Here is a 22,689-nt window from a genome sequence, read left to right as displayed (position 1 = left end):
CCCTGTCAGCAATTAAAGCATCAGAGCTGTCACTGATGAATACTACTTAAAAATCAGCATTTTTAAAGATATCTCACACTAAAACACCATTGTGGATTCCTAGAGGGAAAACCTGAGTGGTTTGTATTGCTATGCAGACGTGACTATTGATTGTCGTGGGCTTTTTAATAGCTGATGCAGAGTCAACACAGCAGGTCACCAGGACAGAATTAATGATACAGTTGAATCTGATTTAACTTCAGAATTATTTCTTGTGAAGGTGCTAAAAATTTGTAATACTCTTTTGTGTTTAGTTTTTCAGCTTGGGGCGTATGAACACCTAAGGTGTTTGGCAGTGTAAGTGCTTGGCACTGTACTGGTGTCAGCTCAGCTGCAGGTAGCCAGTCACTGTACAAAGGGAGCTCAAGTATAATTAGACTTCGTATGATCAGCAAATGGGTACAAGTTTTTTTCTAAAGAGAGCAACAAGTATCTTGTGCCCTCTGAGCTCACTGAGTAAACTCCTGCACAGCACTGAGCTCCTGGTTAAAGGCAGCGAATTGGCATTGCTCACATGCAAATTTGTAGGGGGTAAGTTCTCTCTACAACCAGTCTGTGTATGACTTTGGACAAGGTGCCTGTAGGTTTGTTTTCTGCTGCTTTCTAATCATTTTTTGAAATGTAGACTGTTATCTTTTCAGATCATGCATTAGCCCAGCTTATAAAAAATAAGAATAATACTCACATGCTATGCTTCTCTCTCTGTTGCCCCACCTTTTACTGCCTTCATGTGAGGAATAAGTCATAGTTTTATTGAAAGAGTTTTTCTCACTAAACCAATGTTAAGTATGTAAAATGTTATACTGTTTTCTATGTATTTACTAGATTTCTTACAGAGAGCGTGTGTTTTAATTTGCAGAGTAAATATTTCAAGGATCTGTCAGTTCAATGATCAAGGTTTCTTACAGACGTTTTTGTATGGCAGGCATGGAGAAATGGCTTCCTCTTTCTCCTTTGTAATACATACCTGCACATGTACGTTTTAAGGTTATTTTCCCAACGTGGCTGGCCATAGAAATTGATGGTTGAGTACATACATGGAATTACGGTAGCAATCTCACAGTAGATCCATTAATGCTTTTGTCAGAGGGTCCTATTAAGGAGATTAGCAAATCTAGTGAGAAGTTAATCTTCCATCTGTTAACAGCCTCAAGGTATCCAATTGCCACTTACAGAAAGCAAAAAGAACTGAGTTTACTCTGCAGAGGTGGCACAGTTTGGGGTGCGTCTGATAGTTATAATGCAACACGTGCAAGGGGACTTACTCCCTTAAAATATAAATAAAATCTTTGTTAGATTGTTACTCTTTCCATTTTTCACATGTTCAGTCATGCGGCTTCCTTAGTCAGCGATGATATATTCATTTCTAGAGGTAGTGCTTTGGCACTTAAATAGAAGACCCACATTTCACAAACACTGAGAACCCATAAAGGACATGGCAGATAGAGATAAAATTATACTTCAGGCTCTTTAGATGGAGGCTACTGTTTCAGCGCCTCTGGAAACCAGGCCACTTGAATACTGATAATAGCTGAGAGCTGTGACTAGGCATGGCAAATAGGGTAAGAATATACATCAAGCATGACTGGAGAACATCTTTGTCCCTGTGCCAACACCCTGCCGACACCCGCTACTGGCACTGTAGGGGTCTGGCTTTATGAACAGCATGTAGAGAGTTCACTGTGCTGGGTAATGGGAAAAGAAATTGAGGAGAAAAGCAGGGTCAACAGATTGATTCAGTGGAGTCAGGCCAGGCATCCATTTATTAACATCTACGTAAGAATTCACAGCTGTATTTTTTTGTAAATCTACATTTTCACAGTTCATTCTGTGATCAGTCAGTTACAGTTATTTCTGTGTCCTTCACAGGTTTTACTTGTTGCATCACAACTGATGAGCGTGTTGAAATGTTCTCCTGTACTTTAAGTTTCTTTTTGATGGGGTAACAAAATGTAGTAAAGAGAGGTGAAATGCACAGTTGACCAGGAAACACCATGGTATAGTTTAAAAAATACATGAATTTGAGATGATATTTTGCAATATTTTACAGCAATCCAGTTGAAGTGTACCTTTTTGCCAGGTGTGATATGACCCAATGGTGGTTTCTTGGCCACCACTGTAAATGCTGCTGGGTTATTGGTGTTGCTCTACCCCACTACACATGTTTGCATAGTATCAGCTGAAACCTCAGACCAGTCAGGGTGCTGCAAGTTCGTCTGTGTCCTCTTTAAAGCCACAAGGTTCAAGTACTTTTATGTTTCAGACTGTATTAGTTCAGTCTGTCCTAAATCAAATACCTTGTAAATGAGACTAATCTCAGAGAAGGTAGTCCATGTGTATCAAAGCTCTAAGAAACTGCTTACCTGGCATATTTATTTATAGAGCTCTAATCACCATGGTGCCTGGCACTGTCCCCATCCACATTTGCAACACGGTGTTGAGCTGACATGCTCTTGCTTGCAGTCCTTGGATTAGAAGGGCAAATATTTTCAGGGAGGGGACACTTCTCCTCCAGCCTTTCCTGGCTGGACCAGAAGAACCATAGCTCAGGTACTTCAGTCTTCAAGGCCTCTGGTGCAAACCTGTCATGAAGTGAGTGGCTTTTGCATTGCTACAGAGCTGGACTGACTTTGTGAGATTTTATTTATTTGTCACATAGCACTGGTGCCCACCAATCCTACAAAAGAAGGAGGCTTGTCATGAGAACTTATGTAGAAGAAAAGAGTTGAAATAAAAAAGTGAAAGTCTGTGAATTTGACCCTTACTGTACTCTAATGAGTACTCTAATGAGTAGGATAAAATACAGGAAGGGCCAAATTTTTAAAAATTGAGGAAATCGTGTATCTTCCTTGTAGATGACTAGGTATTTAGAGAATGCATGGAATCCTGGCTCATTCTCCAAGGGGTGTGGGCTTAAAGCTACGATACAGCTAGTTCATGGAGGTTATAGGTCATCTGTGCTGTAGTTAACCCAAATGGCAGTTTTCTGCTTGTTCTTTCTTCAGGATTGGCTAGTTGTCACTACTTAAACTCACCGTGGTTGTTGACTCTGGAACTAAGCAATACAACTATACTGTAAACTTCTCAATGGCGTTAAAGTCACTGAAAGGAGTCCAACACAAGTGGCAGTCTTTGCCTCATGGTGAGATTTGGAGCTCTAGACATGGGCAGAAGTTTTCCCCCAGAAGGGGATTGTCCAAGGGTACCACAAGCAACCTATTTATCCCACATATATCTGTTGATCCCATTTAGATGAGAAATAGATGTATTTTTCTGTGAAACCCAAATAAAACATTTTCTTTAAGTAAAGCAGAAGTGCTTCTTCCATCAGCTCCAATGCAAGCTTCACGTGTGCCTGAAAGAAGAAGCAACTCTGAGTTGTTTAACCTGCCTTGCTATGTTTTCGTGTGTGTGACACACCTGTGAATTTCTGCCGGCAGGTCACACTCTCATTTCAAACTAAAGTGCCAAGCACGTCTCTGTGAGATGTGGACAGCATTTTGTACAGAAGAAGTCTGTGAAGGCAGCACAGACCCAGAGAGGTCCTTTGTTTTGGGCTGGCCCACCACAAACTGCGTGGCAAATTTCAGGTAAGAATGAGATATGTTTTATTTACCACGTTACTTAAATGTTTTTAGGCTGACAGTTAACAAGACAACCACAGATTCATTTCAGCACCAGTGAAGGTGGAAACTTACTGATTCTTAAACCAATTTCTTCTACTGCTGTGAGCAATTCACTTTCTGTCCATGTCTTGTCTTCTGTCTCTCTGCAAATGCAGCAGTGATACTCACTTATCACTTAAAAATTTGAGAAAGTACGTGATTTGACAAAGCACTGTCTGTGCTGCAAACTTGCTTAGTGGAAATTCTCTTTTTTTGGGGTATAATTTGACAAACGCCTTGGCTAATTAATGAGATGAACTATAAATAGTAAGCAGCCAGGCTAATGAAAGTATCAAAGAGACCCTTGTAGGACACTTTTGAACAGAAGAGTTTGTATTGGAAGTAGCAAGGAAACGTACAGTGAAATACTGGCCTTGTCCTATTTCTCTTTTTAATTTAATTGTGCCCGAGAAAATGTCAAAATTACTCTTAAAGCAGAATATCTGAATTGTAAGAGGGTGAAAGATTTTTGGTCTGTCTTTGCAGCATTGACTGTAGGACACATAAGGGCTGTAGAGTTAATTTCAGTGATTAGGCTAATTTTAGTCTCAGAGGGAGGGCTCTGTCGTCACTTTGGATAAGGGAGGGCACCATCCCCCTGAAATCCCAGCTGCTTAGCCACAGTAATTTGGCTGGGTCTTGGAAAATGCATTTTCCTCTTTACCAACAGAGAGCAAAAGCTGACGCATGCAGCTTAATTTGTATGTCACATTGTCCATATCCAGAGAGAATGCTGTGCACAAACTGCTCTCTCTTGAGCTGGTTGTGCTGTTTATGGGTTTTTTTCACTTAATAGTTCTGAAACAAAGCTGAAACTTTCTATTGATTTTCAACTGAACTCTTGCCAATAAACATTAGCTTTGATCTAGAGACAGTATGTGATCCTTTACAGCTATCAGAAAGTAATTGTATAGGAAAGCAATAGCTTCAATCAAAACAGAGTCAGAGATTTTATAGAAGTGAAATTATTTTATATCTGGAGGTACACAGAAAAATCTAAAATGCCATGCATGAGTCCGTAGATGCATATCTGATGGAATTGAAGCAGCCAAATTTTTAATGTTCTTAAAGTGCATTCCCCTCACAGCATCATTCAGTAGGTTTGTAGTTCCCTAAATGCCTGCTCTGAAAATTTGACAAATTTGATTTGCAGAAGCAGCAGTGGGAATAGCAGTTACTCCATCTGGGGCAGGATTTAAATCAAGAAAGTTGAAGCAAAATTAGGTTAGATTCCTTGCACTATCCTATTATTAGCTACATTTAACTGGAAAGTTTGTATCCTTGACAGTGTATAAATGAGATAAAGATAAATGAGATAAGCCTTAAAATGTCCAAAATTAAACCCCGCTAAGTACAATGGGACCTTTTTTCATTGTGGCTTATGTGTACTTTGTAATGTGGTGATAAACCTAGTAATAAATAAGAAGAGAATTAGAATAGTGAAAGTGGAAAGAAGTCTATAATACCTGAGGAACTATCTCTAAACATTTGAATTAAACTCTTATTTTAAAGTGCCCTCCTCTCCTATTTGGACATCAGTTTAAGAATTCAACCCATTTCCTACTGAATTCAGTGGTAAGGCTTTAACTTCTGTGATAAAAACTGGTAACTTGGGCTTTCGATCTCTGTGGCAGGCTTTTCAGTTGATTTTGCAGGGAAACAGATTTTTCATTCAAATCTGGAAAAACCTTTTAGTTTTTGTAGGTATTTATGGCAATTGCAACCAAGAAGCAGTCCATTCCACTGTGGTTTGTGCAAGAGCTATTTTGCTATTAGAATGATGTCTGATTTGTCCCTGTTTTTCTATAATTCTTGCAGGTCTGCAGAACAAAAGGAGACATGGCTGTCTTTTTTGCAAAGGTACTTTATTATGCAGTCTTTGAAGACACTGAAAAGAGTCCCAGTCATCTAGACCAGTGATTCCCAAGCTGTGGTACCTATGCCATCATGACAGATAAGCTCTTTCAAAGTGATATTAAGAAAAAAAAAAATCTCATGTCTTCTGCCTGCAGAAGATGGTATGTGCTGTTCATGCAATGATCGCTATGCAAGGAGGGAAATGCTTCCTTGTGCCTGAACATGGCTCAGCACAAAACTGGAACATTCCTATCACACATAGTCCCTTCCCTGTGCAGTTGTAGGAGCCTCTGCCACGATTGCTCTAGTTGAGCCTGAGGCTTTTTCCATGGTGATGGCATCTAAGCAAGCCCAGCTCAGGAACCTCTGCTCTAACCTATCTGCTGCTCATGGCTGTCTGTATTTTGGTTTTACAAAATGGAACCCAAGCTGGAGGGTGTGGTGGGAGGGTTTGCATAAATAGAGCTGTCTTATTTCAGTCAGCGTTTGGACAGAAAACTACTAGTGGTGGTTTTGATTACTGGTCACCTAGTTCTGCTGGTTGAGGTTTGTGTCTTTATCTGATTCTTCAGAGTTCCTGGGGTTGCTTAAATCATCCTTGCTGGGGGTGATTTCTGATTCACTTTTCTCCTGTTCAGTCCTTTGAACTGGTCCGTACAATGGCACGTAACTGATTCCAGTAGGACCCTGTATAGTACAGGCTGAGGCATCACAATGATAGGTAGTTTTACCTTGATTTTTTAAATCCAGTTTCTCTGCTGCTTACACTGATTTCTACAATGAACTTTAACACAACAGAGCAGTACTGGGGGCCACAGTCAGCATCCCTTCCAGATACTGCTGGATGCTTTCTAGTCCTCAGAGATCTTTCTACTGCAGTACATCTGCAAATAATCTGCTTCTTATCCAGTTATTGCTTGATTGCTTTTTAAATTTCCATCTTGCTATTTATGTTTACAATATTAAAAATTTACTTGTTTTGTACTTCTTTTGTCAGTCGAATAAGAGAAGAGAAGGAAAAAGACTATCCTAAAAGCATTCCTCTGAAGATAATTGCAAAGGATGTGGGAACTTGTGCATACGTAAGTGCTCTTGAGATAAAGGGGGGTGTGTCGAAATCCACATCACCTGTGAGTGTGAGTCACCTGTAAATCCTCTGGATATTGGGAGGGTTCCTTTGGGTTGCAGTCTCCTTTAAGGATCCGGCTTCTTTAAAGATTTGGCATATATAGCTCTGAAATGTTTGTTTCCTGTGTGTAATACATGAGTTCCTTTTTAAAGACAGTGTGGTGGGTGAGAAATACTGGTTCTGGCACACAAACTAAAGACTGTACAGTGTGAAGTCCCAAAAACCACCTCTAGCGGAACTTATGCATAAGCATCTTCAGAAATGCCAGTACAATGTACCCTTTTTTTGCTTGCAAAACTGATCTAAACCCACAGCTGCCTTCATTCAATTCTGCAAAGTTGCCACGTGTTTTATTGTTTGTAATGATCCTAAGTCAGTAAAGCTATGTATATGGATGCCCTGACATTGCCTTAAGCATGTTTTTCATCAACTAACTGATGTTGGTAAATTTATAGGCACAAGGTAAATTGGTAAAGAAAGGTCATCCACAGGGTGATGTGCACTTCTTTTAATAAGTCACTTTTAACCGATTTAAACTAAATTCTTGTATGTAGCCAGTTCCCTAGGGATACCCTAGCATTCAGTGACAATCCGTCCATTCTTCCTCTGCTTCTTATGCATTTATCCTTTCTTTCTAACTGTGCTTTTGAGATCTGAATTTCATGCTCAGAAGCCTTAAATGCATTTGGAAGGACACGAGAAATTTTTACAGAGGTTAAACTTCATTGGAGGTCTTTGCCCAACAGTGAATCTCTACTTAGAATTTGCATAGACATAAGCATAAAGGAGTCTGCATTTTTTCAGAAAAACATTATTAAGGTAAACATTAATAGTTAGAATTGCCAGGTTGCTAAGACAAATTTTAATAAGCAGTAACAATAATTGTGATAGTTCAAATGCAGGACTGCAGATGAAGGTGTGTGCAGGTGTAAATGTCTACAAATAATGCATGCACGCAGGTGTTGCTCTCTTTTACCAGGGTTTGTTTGGTTTTTTTTAAAAATCTCTTTTCTCCTTCATTATAATTAGCTTATGTGCCAAATATGGTTTCCTGATCCTGACAGTTCTAGAAATGACACACTGTAATCTAGCTATTATCAGTAATAAAATAGTGGAGGAACAGTGGAGGAGCTGATGGAAACTTTGCGATGCAGATAGTTCTTATGGCACTGTGGTCCCTGTGCTACAGCAGCTGGAGATGCCCAAGAATTATTTCATTTTTGAAAGGTAAGGAAGGCTGAACACAAGGCAGAAACCATTTTATTATATTCTAGCCGAGAGCAAAACTGATGCAAATGTGCTGACCTACTCCTGAGAGCCAGATGTCATTGCTTCAGGCAAATGTTAAATTTTTTATGGTATGAGCGTTCAGATATGTCCTGAAGCGGGATATAAAGTATTCTCACTACTTTCTTTTGATTGCCATGGCAGCTTGTTACCATCAGGGACTTATACAAATGTACAGCTCAGATCTTTTCTAAATGCAAAATATCAAGGGGTTGTTTCACCTGAACATCCTATGGCCCGTATAAACCCATATGCTACACAGGGTAGCAGGGTATAGCAAACTGTCTTGGGACTGGCAGTGAACATTTACATCCTGGCTCTGCCACCTTCCCTTCTTTGGGCCATTGGATGCACCTGGGCAGTTTGTTGCAGTGGGTATGTGTTTGTTCTGCCAGGGCTTTAGGGTGGCCATGAACCAGCTGCAGTCCAAAAGCTGTGTAGTAGTCTTGTTAGTGGAGCCAAACTATCATGTCTCTAAAGAGGGCTTAGTAACTTGTGCTTGATGTGTGGGAGTTGCCTGTCGGCTTGGAAGTGAGGCCAAGGTAGGTGTGATGGTGCAAGCAAAAACCACTGTGGACATGCTCTCCCCGCTTGCTTTTGCCTCTGCCAGGTGATGGCAGCGGTGCTGCCACGTCCCAGCTGGGCTGCGGATGGAGTCATTAATCTGGTGTGTTTGAAATGCACTGCCCTGCATAAAAGCAGCTCACGGTGCAGAGGTACAGAGCATTGCCCAGTCGTACGGGAGTAATGCTGGTGCCAGGCAGCAGGTGCTGAAATCTCACACTGGAAAGATTGCCTTGTGGAAAGAGGCACTTCCTCCAACACGAAGCTTTGCATTTTATCCTGGTCGCCATAGCTATGTAGAAAGCAGTGTTTCTGCTGATCCATGCTTTTCCATACTGCCGGTCAGCAAATTCTGGAGGATGCCGGAGAGGTAGCATTTTAGCTGGATGAAAGATTACCAAGAGGAAGTGCTTCTGGTACTGAGCCAAATCTAGTTTGAGAAATCTATATAGAATGTGGCAAGGAATATAGAGATGAACAGCCTGTGTATAGTATTTTCTTACCAGGGAGATCTTCAGTAGAAAAGGACAAAAATGATTAACAATTGATAGAAGAACCTCTTATTTCACTGAAAAAACTCACTGAAATGTTTCGCTTTTTTCATAGGAAACTTGCATGCTTTTAAATTAATCAAACCATTATGTCCTTCATTCAGTCTCTAAAGTACAGTTAGTGGCTGTGTCTTTTTGCATATTTTAATGTGGTGGTCTTATCCCCAGTAATCATGGCACTCTCCCTTCTGATGAAGCTGTTGGGGAGTCAGGGGGCAAATACAGAAAGTATGTGACAAAGCAGAAGAATCAAACTTCAGTCTCAGACAGCTGGATCTTTATATATGTAGGATAATTTATTTACCTAGTAAAATTTTAACAGGATAATCTCAGTTTTCCCAACAATGAATTATGCAGAGCTACTGCATTTCAGATACTCTTTGCAAATCCAAATTTTTAATGGCACTTACCCCTTCTCCTTTTTTCTATTCACAGTCAAAAACCCTAAGTGTAACCAATGTTGATACAGCAAATGATGTAATTCTCATGGCCCTGCAGCAGCTGGGAATTAACGTAAGTCTTTGCACCAGTTTTAATGAGTCTTTTTGTAGTCACTTTTAACAATCAAATCTTCTCTTGCACTTTTTCCAAGTTTTAGGATGTGAACATTAATTAAATCCTTTATCATAGCTATTCAGTTTTGTTGAAATGAAGCAAAAGTGCTGTGTTAATATATAGACCTCTAGAGATCATCAAGTGCCTTAAAAGTTTTGAATAAGTCTCTCATCCCTGTAAGGGATCCATCATGTCTGCAGTCGCTTTTAAATCTGGTTTGCTGATGCCTAAGAGGACATACCTTGACACAAGAAGTGAGATATTGATACAGCTCCTTTTGCATGCTTCAGTGTGAACAGGAAACCTACTGACCTGCTTGTTAGTTGGCTTCAAAATGTGCAAACATGCATGATCAGCTGTGTCCCCAGATTACAAGTACAAGCAGTGCTCTCAAGTGTCCAAATCAGACACGCTAAATATCCATGGACCTTCAGTGTTATGTGAGATATGAATGTGACTGAGTGATTGCACAGAACCTGAATGTACCCAATTTAAGCAATGCCTTGAAACTGCTTTGGAAAAACGCTTTTAAAGGACTTACAATAATGCAGAGTACCACACCAAGTAGATGCAGTGATTCCTAGTAGACCAAGTACTGCCTCAGCTGGTTCCCTTTGGTCTCAGCCAGGCAAGGTAGTGCCTCAGGTGTAGTAATGAATCAGTACCAGGGACAAGAAGTCTGCCTCCTTTATTCTGTTTCTCTCATTGTTTCACAATGTGGCTCCAACCAATGCCAATGGTCTTAGAAGCTCCTGCATAACAGCTTTTTAACTGGCTTGTCAGTATGCTGTTTGGGTAACAAGATTTTTTTAAATGTCTTACTCTTGATGCATATCTTGATCTCATTGCATGGAATCTGACAAGTCTTTCCTTACCACAGCCCTGAATGTGATGAGTCAAATATGACCAAAATGCCACTCTTGTGCTTCCCTGGGGCTTCTGGACACCCCCAGCAAAAGTTGGAGTAACCTCAAAATTTGCCTTCCCTATCATTCGTTATCCCTAATTTATACAGGCTTTTACTGCATCCGGGAGCCTATTCTGCTAGCTTGGTATTTCCCAGGCACAACAATTTCTGTCTGTCCATCTTGTTATGGCTCAGACATCCCATTTACACCAGGGCTGGGGCTCTGTCCAATTAAGGTGGCTCTGGAGTTGATGGAGGGACTGCAAGGTGAAAGGATAAGATGTGACTTAAAATTAGGATTTTAAATGCAGATGTCTCCCCCAGTCTGCCCCGAAAATCAAGAGACTGCTATATTACAATTGCAAGTCTTTTTTATTATATGCTTCATTTTTACCCATTTTAAGGGTGTCATTTGCACTTCCTCATTTTGTGTACAGAAACAACAGGAAAATGGTAGTGTTGGAAGAGAATATTTTGTTTGAGAGCAGGAGGAGGAGCTGGGTAGGTTTCAGCTTTGTGTTCTTTTGTATGTATTACAATCAACCCTTTCCTCCTCTTTACATTTTTATTTTGAGTGGAAAAAGAATGAAAGCCATCTGAAAGATGTAAAATCTTGCCTGCAGAATTATTTGCCCAAGTAATACACTACATTTTTACACTGCATCTTCATAGCATAAAGCCTTTTTCATTAGAGGCATATCATAAGATTAGCAATAAAATCAAACAAGTTAAATAAATTAAGCTGGAGCCCGTGTATGAATCAAACACCCACCACCCTCATAGGATTGTTCTGACTGCGAGGACGTTCTTGCTTATGCGCCATCGTGAGGTTTTTTATTTATGTCCAGAGAGAACCACTTGAAAGGAGCTCTATGACTTTTCAATGGCAATTATAAAAACTACATTTCACATGTTGTGTGATTAATGGGGCTATTACTTTGGCTGAGTTCACTCTGGTTTAACGCACCAGGGTTTTTTCCTCTGTGGTTTGTCTGGTAAAATGACAACTAGTTCGTGCAAAATGGCATTGATCATCTGTTCCAAATTACCAAGTCAGGCAGAAAGAAGGGCCTAGGGTTTCCCAGCTCTGTAAGTACACTTGCTGACTTTTCTGGGACAGTCACATTTATACTGACAAATGGCCTCGTAAAGCCCATAAAGGACAACATTTGCAATGGAGAGATGAGCAGTCTGCCTCCTGAAACTGCGCCTACTAGCTCTTCCCCTTCCCCTGCTTCCCTTCACAGCAACGAGCCCTTTCATATATAGATTTAAAAGGAAAAGTAAATACCCTTTCTTGTGCTCCTCAGCTGTATTTATTTGCTCCTGGATGCTTGCCCTGAGGCATCAGAGATGTCTCCAAAGTCTATTTATTTTCCTTCTGCCCCCTGCTAGCTAACTTAACAGCAGTGCTAATATGCGCCAGAAAGCTCTGTCAGTCAGAGAGCAAACTGCGAAGGCTTTATTGAGTATATCAGCATTACACCAGGTGTGTGCGGCAAGTAGAAAGAGTCTCAAGAGCTTTGAGAACACTGAGTGAAGGTCCAAACAGCACAGGATAGTAGGCAATTATGTTTAAAAGGAGGTAGGATTTAATTTTAGACCTGAATAAATATACTCTTATGAGGTATTTATCACCTTTTGTAGTCAGAAAACTTTTGGACTTTAATTATCCTGATTTAGCAGTGTCACTGAAAAGGGATTTAAGATATAATAGATCACTTTTCATGCAGCGTATTTATCCACTTGTCATTACCTTTTTTCCTGAGAGTGGTTTATATTAAATGTCATTATTTTTTTCTCTATTGTCTCGCCGTTATATCTGAAATAATGTACTATTCTTCAGTTGAACTGCAACATTGACTTGTATATTTATGCTAAAGGCAATATTTAGAATTTGCTTTCAAATCAGTGGTTTTACACAGCCTTTCCCAAAGACGTTCACATTTTCCAATCCTCTAGAAATTGTCCTCTTTGATGTAAATTTATCCTCTCTGCTCTAAATTTTAAAAGAGGGCTCAGCAGTCTTAAAGCACCGTGCAGCGCTCTCAAGCCCTTCCATACAAAAGGGCTGCACAAAAGAGCTGACAGCAGCCTTATGAGGAGATTTTGGGGCAGCATTGAGTGCCAGGAGCCCCTTGGGTGTCATCCTCACCTTTGCATCATCAGTGCGGGCTCACGTCTCAGCTGAAGGTGCTCCAGCCCCACTCTCCAGCGCAGGGCACAGGATGCTGTTGGCTGGCAAGCCTGAGCTCCTTCTGCTTGCAGGGGACGTAGAGAAGCTGGGGAGATGGTGGAGCAGCGGTCTCAGGCGTGAGGCTGGGAGTGCTTGTGTGCCAGAGCACATCCTGGAGGATGCAGTTACCCTGGTACTCAGGACAGGGCTGAAGGGTCACCTTAGCTCACACGAACTGCCCGCTGTCTGCCACATGCTCTGCGGCCAGGCCTCTGCCTCGTGCTGCTTATCTGTAATCCCTCCGGAGGATCAGCCCTGTCACTTCTCGGGGCTGTGTGCTGCTCAGCGCTGATGGGGAGAAGTGGGGCACAGAGGTGCTGGTGGCCAGGAGCACCTGAGGCCAGAGGTCCCCTCCATGCTGAGGGCTGCCTCATTTCCAGCCTTCTGGGAGGGGGGAGGCATGCGGGCCAGGGACTGACTCAGCCACATGGCATGGGGGGCTGGCATGGCTAACGTGTTGGTCGGGTCTCAAAAAAGCTCCTGAGTCCCTCCATCTCTCTGCCTCCAGGAGCAGTGAAAGAAGTAAGACAAATCTCACCTTTTTCCTTCAGAAATGACAGTTTTCCAGCCCCTTTCACTGCTCAGAGCTAGACCCTGGTCACATAAACCACCTTGCACACGATAGATACAATTCAGAAGCTTTGCTGGTGGCAAATTTGGGCACTAGAAAAATAAAGGGGGTTCTTTTGACCCCGCTGGCAAGGTGCAGATTATCCTTATATTGTGAGAAACCTACGAACCTGTTTTTAATGGCTGGCAAACTTACTCTTAGTGTTGGTTTTAAAGGGCTCTGAAAAAGACTACAAGCTGTGGGTGATTTCAGGAAGAGAAGATGCTCCGTACCCTCTTATTGGTAAGTTCTTGACACGGTTTTGTTTTTCAACATTCACTCAGTTTTTAGTGCTGAAGGAAGCAAGAAATACAGAGAAGACTGAAATGCAGTTCCCTCTTTTGTTTTGTTTTGTTTTGTTTGTCCCATTTTTTCTCTTACTTCCCTGTCATGCAAGTGAGCCTATTTGGGGAGCTAGTCAGATGCTGGTCCTTTGTTTTGAAGAGCAATTGTCTGCTTGTGTCACTAAGAGGTTGAAAAAGTTCATTTATTTCTGCCCCAGTTTTGCTGCATGAGCCTCAGTCTTCCTACAAAGTCAGCCCCTCCACTCACTCACCTCCTCTCCTGGAGCCGGTCCAGCTTTACCATATTTCTTCCTACACTTCCATAGCATTGTTTACTCCCCTCCTCAGCAAAACTCAGCAGAGTTTTGAGAAATGTTCTGTCCTTCCACAACTCAAGTTAACTGATTCAAGAGGTCCTTTGCAGTCCTGTATTTCTCTGACTGGCTGACAGCTCCCTTCTGATTAGGAGAAAATTATTGCTTATTCACTTTCTAAAATGCTTTTTGAAACATTTCCTCCCCAGGAATCAACTCAAAGCTCTGAAGTGATTGGATGGAGTGATTTGATTTTGGCCCATGATTCACTGAGAACATATCCCTTCCTGTTACTAAGAACCTTTCCCTGTAGAAGCCCGGCATTACTTGTGGTATATGAGTTCACAGATGATTAGAACAAGAAAAAAATTGTGGATTTTCTGTTTTTTTCCTGCAAATCTAACTCCATTAAATCTTAGCATTCCTTCTTAAAGCAGCCTTAGCTCCAAATGCTTTGCCGGAGTCAGACAACATTAATATTTATAAAGTGTCTAACTTGTGCACCTTATAGACAGTGCAAACTGTTTTGTCTTTGAAACATAGCAGACTTTGTCTTTCTGACTATTTATTATGTGTGGCTTATTCAGATAAAGTCACAGCTATGGTTTTAAACATAGAACCAGAGAATTTAGAAACGGGAAAGGCCTTTCTAATTGACTGACTCTCACTGCAAATTCAAGTCACAATCCTTGGAAGAGAAGAATCTGATATAAAACTGATGCTTTTTTTTGATATTTATGCAAAGGTCTATTAGACAAGGCCAGCTTTTATCATAGGTAGACATCAGAAGCAGAGTTTGACTGTGCTTCAGCTTCATACTACCTGTAATCTAAAATAACATTTCTTCCACTATCAGTGTTCAAGTCTAAGTGCAAGTTAACCAAAACATCTTAACATTGCGCCCATATTTAATATATTTCAACTGCCAGGTCTTTAGACAAGTCCAAAAAATATCTTCCTGGTGGCATTTTTGAAAGCTCGTCCAGAAATGAATTGCCTCTGTGTAGTCCCCAAAGATGCTGGTTAATGCTGAGCGTACCTCATTTGCATTAGCCTTATGATTAATGTTTCCTTCCTGTTTCAGCCTCAGACAGGAACCGTAACTGTGTCTCGTTTGACTGAGTTGATGGCTGTTGCATGGAGAGGGAGGGAAGATCACTTTCACACTGGATTTTTTCGTTTTGCATGCGCAGCAAAAATTTGACAGATGACTGCTCCCACAATCTCATTTCTTGCCAGAACCATATGAGCAACCAGTACCTAAACTTCAGTGTCACAAGTAAAGCAGCAGAAAGAATAAACAATGAATTCAGAAATAGTCACTTGTATTTTTTCAGATGGGCTTTTGTGTGATATGGCTGTAATAGGTCTGATTTTACTTTTATGCCTGTTTAACTACACTGAACATTAATTCTGTATCTGCCAGTGTATGATTTATGCCAGTGTAAATATGCAGAAAAGCACCAATTCTGTGATTACTGAGAAAGCGCTGCAGGCCAGCGTGCAAAATCTGCTTTTGCTCCAAGGCAGATGGAGTTTTGCAAGTCTCCAGTCAATCCAACACAGATTATTATGATTTATCTTTGAACAGGACATGAATATCCCTTTGGAATTAAGATGAGCCACATTCGCGACGCTATGCCCCACGGATCAAAGCACTGTGCCTGCCCCAGGCAGCTTCAGGGGTCCTTCTTGACGGAGCAGCTGCCCCAGGAGCTGCAGTGCCAGTTTGTGCTGAAGCCAAGCCGCCTGGCTGTGTGCCAGCAGCTGAACGGTACGTCGCCCCGCTCGCCCCGGCATCCTTCACCCGCAGCCCCGCTGCCTCCCGGGCTCCGCTATAGAAAGCAAACGTGCTAGGATGGGGAGGGGAGAGGAGGGGGGGTTGGTGGTGGAAAGCAGAAGAGGAGCACGCAGATGTACCTTCCAGCTGCAGGGGGGGATTTTGCAATGGAGCCCTCCCTGATTTGAGTGTGCTGTTGTATGTGTGTCATCTTTGTAAGTTACATTTTGACAAGCTGCCTGTCAAATGGTTGTTCTAAAACCAGCGAAAGAAAGACAAGATCTCTCCCCTGCAATTTTTTGTCAGTCTATTAGCTGAGCTTCTCTCTGCAGCCCTCGCTGTGCTCTGTAGCAAGGCAGAGTGGTTTTACGGTTCAGGAATCAAGGCTTGACTTCGGCACAGAATTCCTATGCAGCGTTTGTCAGCATCCTTTATCTCAACAAGGTACTTAGGACTATACACCTGCCTCACTGGGACCCTCACGTGGCAAAGCCTGAGCATGTACTTGAGCACCTAGATGAAGTGAATGAATAGAACTTCTTTATTTCAGTTCTCTTTGAGTAAAATGAAGACAGTAATATATTCTTTGGCCTTGATGCTGCAAAAATATGAGCACCTGCTTTCTCTTTTGTACTCTGCTGTCAATGACACAATGACTGTTCACTGCTCATGAGTAAAACAAACAAGGAGATCTTTACAGGATTGGGACACTAGAATAAAAACTCTGTAGGGCAAGGATGCATCACATGGTGTGTTTTTATTGTGCTTAACACACTGGCATGCTCAGCTCAATTAGAAGCTCTGCCCTACTTCACCACTAATGACCATATAACAATAAAAATAACATGTGCACACTGTTATCCTGTGCATTCCCCAATAGCTAAGATCTCCCACAATATATGAATAGAACCCATTTGTAATGTTTTTAGAAATTAAACATAGTGAGGCTATACCCGTGTCTATTACAAATTATTCCAGAAATTGATTGCATTTTATATAAATCAATTTCCTTTCCACACTCCTTCATCCCCCCTTCCCCAGTAATTTGTATCATATATTACTTCATGGCATATTTTAAGAATGAGGCAATCTAGCAAAGGGGTGTAATTAGGTTTACAGGCCCCGCTTGGCAGCTGACGTTGACTGGCAAGAGAAAATAGAAATGCAAATCAGGCCTGTAAAGTTCTAATGCAGATGTGTTGTCAGCGGTGCTGTGCAAGCTGCAGGAGGGGAGGCGAGGCTGGCGTTGGGGCAGCAGAAGCCTGGGGCAGCCTGCAAGTCATGCACAGGGACTGCGCTAAGTGGGAGAAAGAGGCTTTTAGTCCATTCACCTCCTACTTTCATCAGACAAAACCTTTTAAAGTGATGTATAGGTCTGACTGCTTGCAAACCTGATTATCTTGCATACAGCTCTGCTCGTTGTGCTCTTCCTAACTCTTTCTCACCTATTTTGGTTTTGGAAAATGGTGAAGGGTACCTATGTGCAAGCCAGGGCTATGATCTGGCTTTGGGCTCATCTTCAGATCAGCAGGCCAAAATCTGTGTTAGTATAAAGTAAGCACTAGGCACACCACTGCACACAGGGTAAATTTACAGGGAGCGGAGTCTGTAACCCCACATTTCACTGCCACATGTGCTGTGCTATCCTCCCTCCCATCACTTCCCTGCACTGATAGCACTGTGCCGGACACGCTGTCCCTTCTGGAAGGAGCAAGGGGTAGCTGCCCAGTTGTACCAGCATGCACCATGGTTAGGCAGCTTTGTAGGTGTTGACAGGCAGACATGACTGACAACTGGCCATCATGTCAAATAAGCAGCTGTGTGGACATCAGTGGTAGTGATGTAGTTGCATCAGCTGTCCTGGCAGGATGGTTAAAAAAAGTACAGAAGAATTTACTGTGTGGAAGAACTGGAGGGTTTCTCTTGCCTGTCCTGCAGCCTTTCAGCACGTAACAGGAGTGGTCACTTACCAGTTAAACATAGCCATTAAGTAATGCTCATGAGCACATGTCTAAAAAGTATTGTAAATACGGATTTGCTTAAAGTTTAACTTGAAAGAGCCGACTGCTGTCAGTGGCTAGGCTGTAATCCAAATTATTATTTAATCGTCTGTTAAAAGAGAAAGCAATATTTCAACAAGTTGGTCTCAATACAGAAAGGAGGTCTTTGAAAACTGTTTGACAGTTAGGGGTTTGATCAGAAGGGATGCTATGTTGTTAAACAGATCTGAGGCTTTATTTAGAAGTTTCTGATCATTTGCAAGAAGAGGAAATGCCACTTGCGTGGCTGGGACACTACCTATTAATAGAAATTCCCTGCATGTAAAATATGAGCAGAATAGATGGCTGCTGTGAGCTCTGAGCAAGGTCTGCAACCAAAGAAGTATTGCTTTTTTTCTGATTCTGGCCTAGAATAATCCACCCGAACAAGGCCCCGTTGTTTTTGTATGGAAGTACTTCTGCAGAGCAATAATTGCCATCTGTCTTGGCTGAGAGGAGGCTGGGTTTCTCCTAGTGTTGTAACTTTGCACAGGTTCAAGAAAAGAAAGTGTACCTCCTCCTTCTCATCTGCTCTTTACCTTAAGGCTTTTCAACCCCCTTAGAAACGGGGATATGGAAAGGATGAGTTTTCCTGTTGTTCAGTGAGTGTTAGTTTTGTCAGTGACACGGCATCTCGTTGCCATACATCAGTTGTTGGTTTCTGCCCTGGTATGTTGAAGAACACTTAATAAAATTTCCTTTCTCCAGGAGAGAGCTACAGTTAATCACAATTACACCGTGCTCACATTGTTAGTTTGGGTCGTGGCATTTAGGAGTGGAGCAAACAGTACAAGCAGGAGCAAACAAAAGAAAAGTTCATAATTTTAAGACCCATTTTTTTCCACTTCTGCTATTCCTTGTTCTCCAAAATAGCATTTCTTCTTTTAAATTTTTACTTCCACTGAGATGTGCAGGGTTGCCAGAAAAGAACACCAATTTGTATTTGCCATTGTGTGAACAGAACTCCAAATGATGCAAACCATATTCACGTGCTAATATCCAGCTCATCTGAAAGAAAAATTGCCATTTTGAAAGTTATAGGTTAGTTATGTTCTCCCAAAACATGATGTGTCAAGTAAAACCTTAGACACTGCCAAGCTTATATTTCATGAAGCTTTGGACTGCTTAAAATGTATATCCTCCTTATTATTTTTTATTAAAAGAATTTTTCATCAGGCTTTCACATTCATATGTTCACATTTTGAATTAAACTGTAACTTTTTATCCTGTAAGCCTCTAATGAAAAGACTTCCACCCATTCCCAAAGGGAGCATGATCTGGAATGGAATGACGTATAACGAAAATCACTATTTGGGCTAAAAAACAAGTGTAGTAAATTATAGGAGAGGAAAGTCTGGTATTATACCACAATCCTTACTTCTGTGAGCCTTTCTTCTACCCTTTGCCCTCCGCAACAGCAGAAAGCAAAATGTTTGACGCGGTGGAAGAACCAGCTAATAGAAAGGTGCACAGGGTAGGTAAGCTACTAAATCAAAGATGGCTGGCTTTGAAAACATCTAGAAATGGAAAAATATATCAGAGTAAGTTTTTTCTGGTTAGCACTTTCATCATAAACAGTCTCAACAATAGCTGGTGCTGTTAAGAAGCATTTACACTGGCTGATGTTTAGAAAGGTCAGATGAAAAAAACCCTTTTCTTATCCTAATATCAGTATTTCATTCTCTATGCACTGCAAATGAGAGCTTCAATTAATGATGCTCTTTAGATATCTCATGAAATACATTAAAATCAATGAAGACAAACTGAGCCCATCAGTGTGTTAGCAGCATGCTGAAATGCCATCTGGAAGGCATTGATTCAAGGGCAGGTAGCGTCCCTTGGCCATGGTCAGCAAATGCTTGGATTGAGGGCACTAATGATCTGCTTGCTTTGTGGAGAAGAGAGCAAAGGTGGTGACTTTTCCTGGTCTGAAAACACCTCACCCCATTAGTTGATTCTCTGGTGCTCTCCCACATTGCCAGGGGAACCAGAATGCCTCCGGACAGCAAGCCATGGTGAGGGCAGTGGTGCTTATATATTATTTTTTTCCAAAGAAGGTCTGTGGTTTTGCACCTGTGGATGGGAAATGGGTTATTTAGCGCAGTCCAGCTCTGTGTGAAGCCAGCAGGCTGAGGTTTGCCATCCCAGATTTAGTGGTAAGTGCTGACACCGTGGTCCAGCAGTGCAGTGCAGATCCCGGTGATCCTCTTCAGAGCATGGGTAAGGCAGCACATTCTCCACACACACACACGCACAGGTATGCGCGTGGTGGATTAGGCTGAGCCGGATGCCAAGGAGTTGGTTGAGTTCATGACATTTTTTCCTTTGAAACCATAGCAACCACCACAAAACAAATACTGGAATTAGAATTGAAATGCATTTCTTCTAATAAACACCTTTCTCTTTTCCCAGACTTAAGCCAGAAGTCATTTAAAAGGAAAAGATCTATCATAAATTGGGCTTTTTGGCGTGGCCCAGGCACTCACTTGGACAATGCACCCCTCTCCTCAACATCTGCTGCTCCTGGGAAGCTCTTTGGCCTCTTGCTAACAGCCATCTGTGAGGATGACAACCTGCCCAAACCCCTCTTGGTGAGTCCGAGGCTCAGGGCTGGCTCTTACAGTGGTAGAATTTCTTTGTGTAGTGAATGAGAACATGGAGACGCTTTGTAAACAGGACACTGGAATTACCGAAGCAGAGAAACCAGAAGGAAACTTCATTTGTGGTTCTCAGCAAGAACTTTGGTTTTTAACATATGCTGTGGTCAGGCCTGGTTAATAACAAACAGCTTGAGAAATGTATGTGATCGGTCTGCTGTTCTGGGCTATTTCTTCTTTATAGCCCAGGCTGTAAGGCTGGTTCCCTAATCCTCACTTACGCAGTGTAAATAAATGCCACGTTCACACATACTTTTTAAACCACTCCTGAGATCTCTGTAAAATCCCCAACTCCATAAATGTGGCATCTCCTGTCCCATATAGGCAGCCCACGTGTCTATACAAATGCTACCTCCTTTTGACTAGACAGTTTCAGAGCCTTTCTTGAAGGGATCCCAGGACAGGCAAGCACTCTGGGTCCTCATTTTTGATCTGACAGCACCATTGCAAAAATAGGTGGGGAGGCAGAGGCTGTGGGAGCATCTTTTCATCCTGTCTCGAGGGAGCACTAGTGCTGTGGGTGCTCATTCATAGGCATAATTAAGGCAGAAGGTGTAGGATTTTTGGTCAGGACCGAGGGCTGCCCTGTTGTCGACGGATCAATTAAAACGTTTACAGAGTGGGAGTGAGCTCCACAGCCCGACTTTTGGCTGGAACAACTTGCCAGAACTGAAATCAGTGGGGTTACACCGGTTTATAGGAAGAGATGGTTTGTCTCCTAAGCTTGTGCTTGATGTGCTGCCTGATCACTGCCTGAGTAGTGAATCATACCAGGACTTTTCGGGTCTTTTAATAGTGTGGGTTTGTTATTTTCTTTTGAGGGGGAAGTGTGCATTTTTATCATTTAGGTTATTTAAATAAGCCATCCAGAGATGAACTCTGTAAGAACCTGGTCTCTCATTCTCTCTGTCTGAGAGATAAGCCAATACTGCATTTCTGAAATTTCTCCAAAACATAAATATTAGTAAATTTTTATCTGAAAAAAAAACAAAGTTACTAAGCATAGAATCACAGACTTTGTGCTTTGAATCTTAAACACTATATTTATGCCATGAAATATAACTTACTTTTGATTTCATGCAGCATCTCTAGAGAATGGAATCCTGCATCTGAGGGACTGTGTGGGATTTACCTGTAAGAGAAGGAAAATATCAGGGATGAATGCTGCGGGTGTGTTTGATATCTCTGCTTCAGAGCTTCAAACTTGCTTTTACAGCTGAAGGGCTCTCTTAGCCATTGCCACACTGAATTGTCTTACACCATTAGCTTCATTCATGTAATTTTGTCTGGGTTTACTACTTTAAGAGGGACTTTCCAGTTTTATCTTGTGGATATTTTATTCAAAATATATTTTCAAAGCATTTGTGCATGCGCTAAGATCCTGTGCTGTGGGACTCGGTCTGTTTTGACAGCAGAGCTCTAAATCCCTGCAAAGAGAATGGAAATGCTGACACAAATCCTGCTGCCATGAAAGGGGCTTCTCCAAAGTGTCTGCACTTACATGAATGCTCGGATTTCAACTTCAGCAAGAGCGAGAAAGAAACATTCAAGAAGAATAGTAAAAATAATAATTTTAGCTTGGAGCAGGCCTGGGGAGAGGTGACCAGCATGTCTGAGAGATGACCCACAGGAGCATATTACCTCAGGAGAGGTCTCTGATTTCAGCATTTCCTTTTCTGCTGTTTTTCCTCTGTTATTTAGCAGAAGAAATCAGGCCCTCCTGTTATAAAAGCTAGGCAGGAATCTGCTTGTTTTTCCTTTCCTTTTAAATATCTCATGTAGTGAGCTGCCTACCTGTTTACTCCTTTGCAGCCTCGTTGGCTTCAGAGGATCCATAACCCAAGCTTTAGATCCAGGCTTTAGACCCCTCTGGGTGACCTTCCAGGTGGGAGCACCTTGCCCCAGAGGTGGTCCTGCTAACAGCCCTGAGCTGCTTACAGAGTGCGATGCTGCTCTCAAGAAGTAAAAAAGGGGTAAAAATCTGATTCTGGTCTGCTGTAGAAGTGGAGATAGATATCAACAAACAAAGCACTTTCCAGCTCAGATAAAATCTCAATTTTTTCAGACATCAGGCGTGGCACAGAAGTCTTTGTCTCTGATCGTGGATAATATTGAACACCCTGATGAGCAGTGAGGGTTTCTTCCTGCAAAGTGGTGTCTGGCTGAGGTCACTGTCAGATGCAGAGCTTTGGTTTGGGTAGACCGCTCTCCTTTT

The 22,689-nt window shown here is 41.8% G+C and overlaps 1 protein-coding gene across 1 annotated transcript in view; it reads left to right on the top strand.

Annotated features, from left to right (window-relative positions):
* Nucleotides 1–22,689, top strand: part of ARHGAP20 (Rho GTPase activating protein 20) — a 51,201-nt gene that overhangs the window by 22,115 nt on the left and 6,397 nt on the right. Inside the window, exons 3-9 of the mRNA XM_009886904.1 lie at nt 3,480–3,629; nt 5,523–5,564; nt 6,559–6,643; nt 9,528–9,605; nt 13,577–13,643; nt 15,590–15,772; nt 20,230–20,408. Of these exons, the coding sequence (XP_009885206.1) occupies nt 3,480–3,629; nt 5,523–5,564; nt 6,559–6,643; nt 9,528–9,605; nt 13,577–13,643; nt 15,590–15,772; nt 20,230–20,408 (784 nt within the window). The remainder of the gene's footprint in view (nt 1–3,479; nt 3,630–5,522; nt 5,565–6,558; nt 6,644–9,527; nt 9,606–13,576; nt 13,644–15,589; nt 15,773–20,229; nt 20,409–22,689) is intronic.

The sequence above is a fragment of the Charadrius vociferus genome, unplaced genomic scaffold (genome assembly GCF_000708025.1).
Source record: "Charadrius vociferus isolate BGI_N301 unplaced genomic scaffold, ASM70802v2 scaffold736, whole genome shotgun sequence".
NCBI lineage: Eukaryota > Metazoa > Chordata > Aves > Charadriiformes > Charadriidae > Charadrius > Charadrius vociferus.
This window is presented reverse-complemented; position numbering and strand designations above follow the sequence as displayed.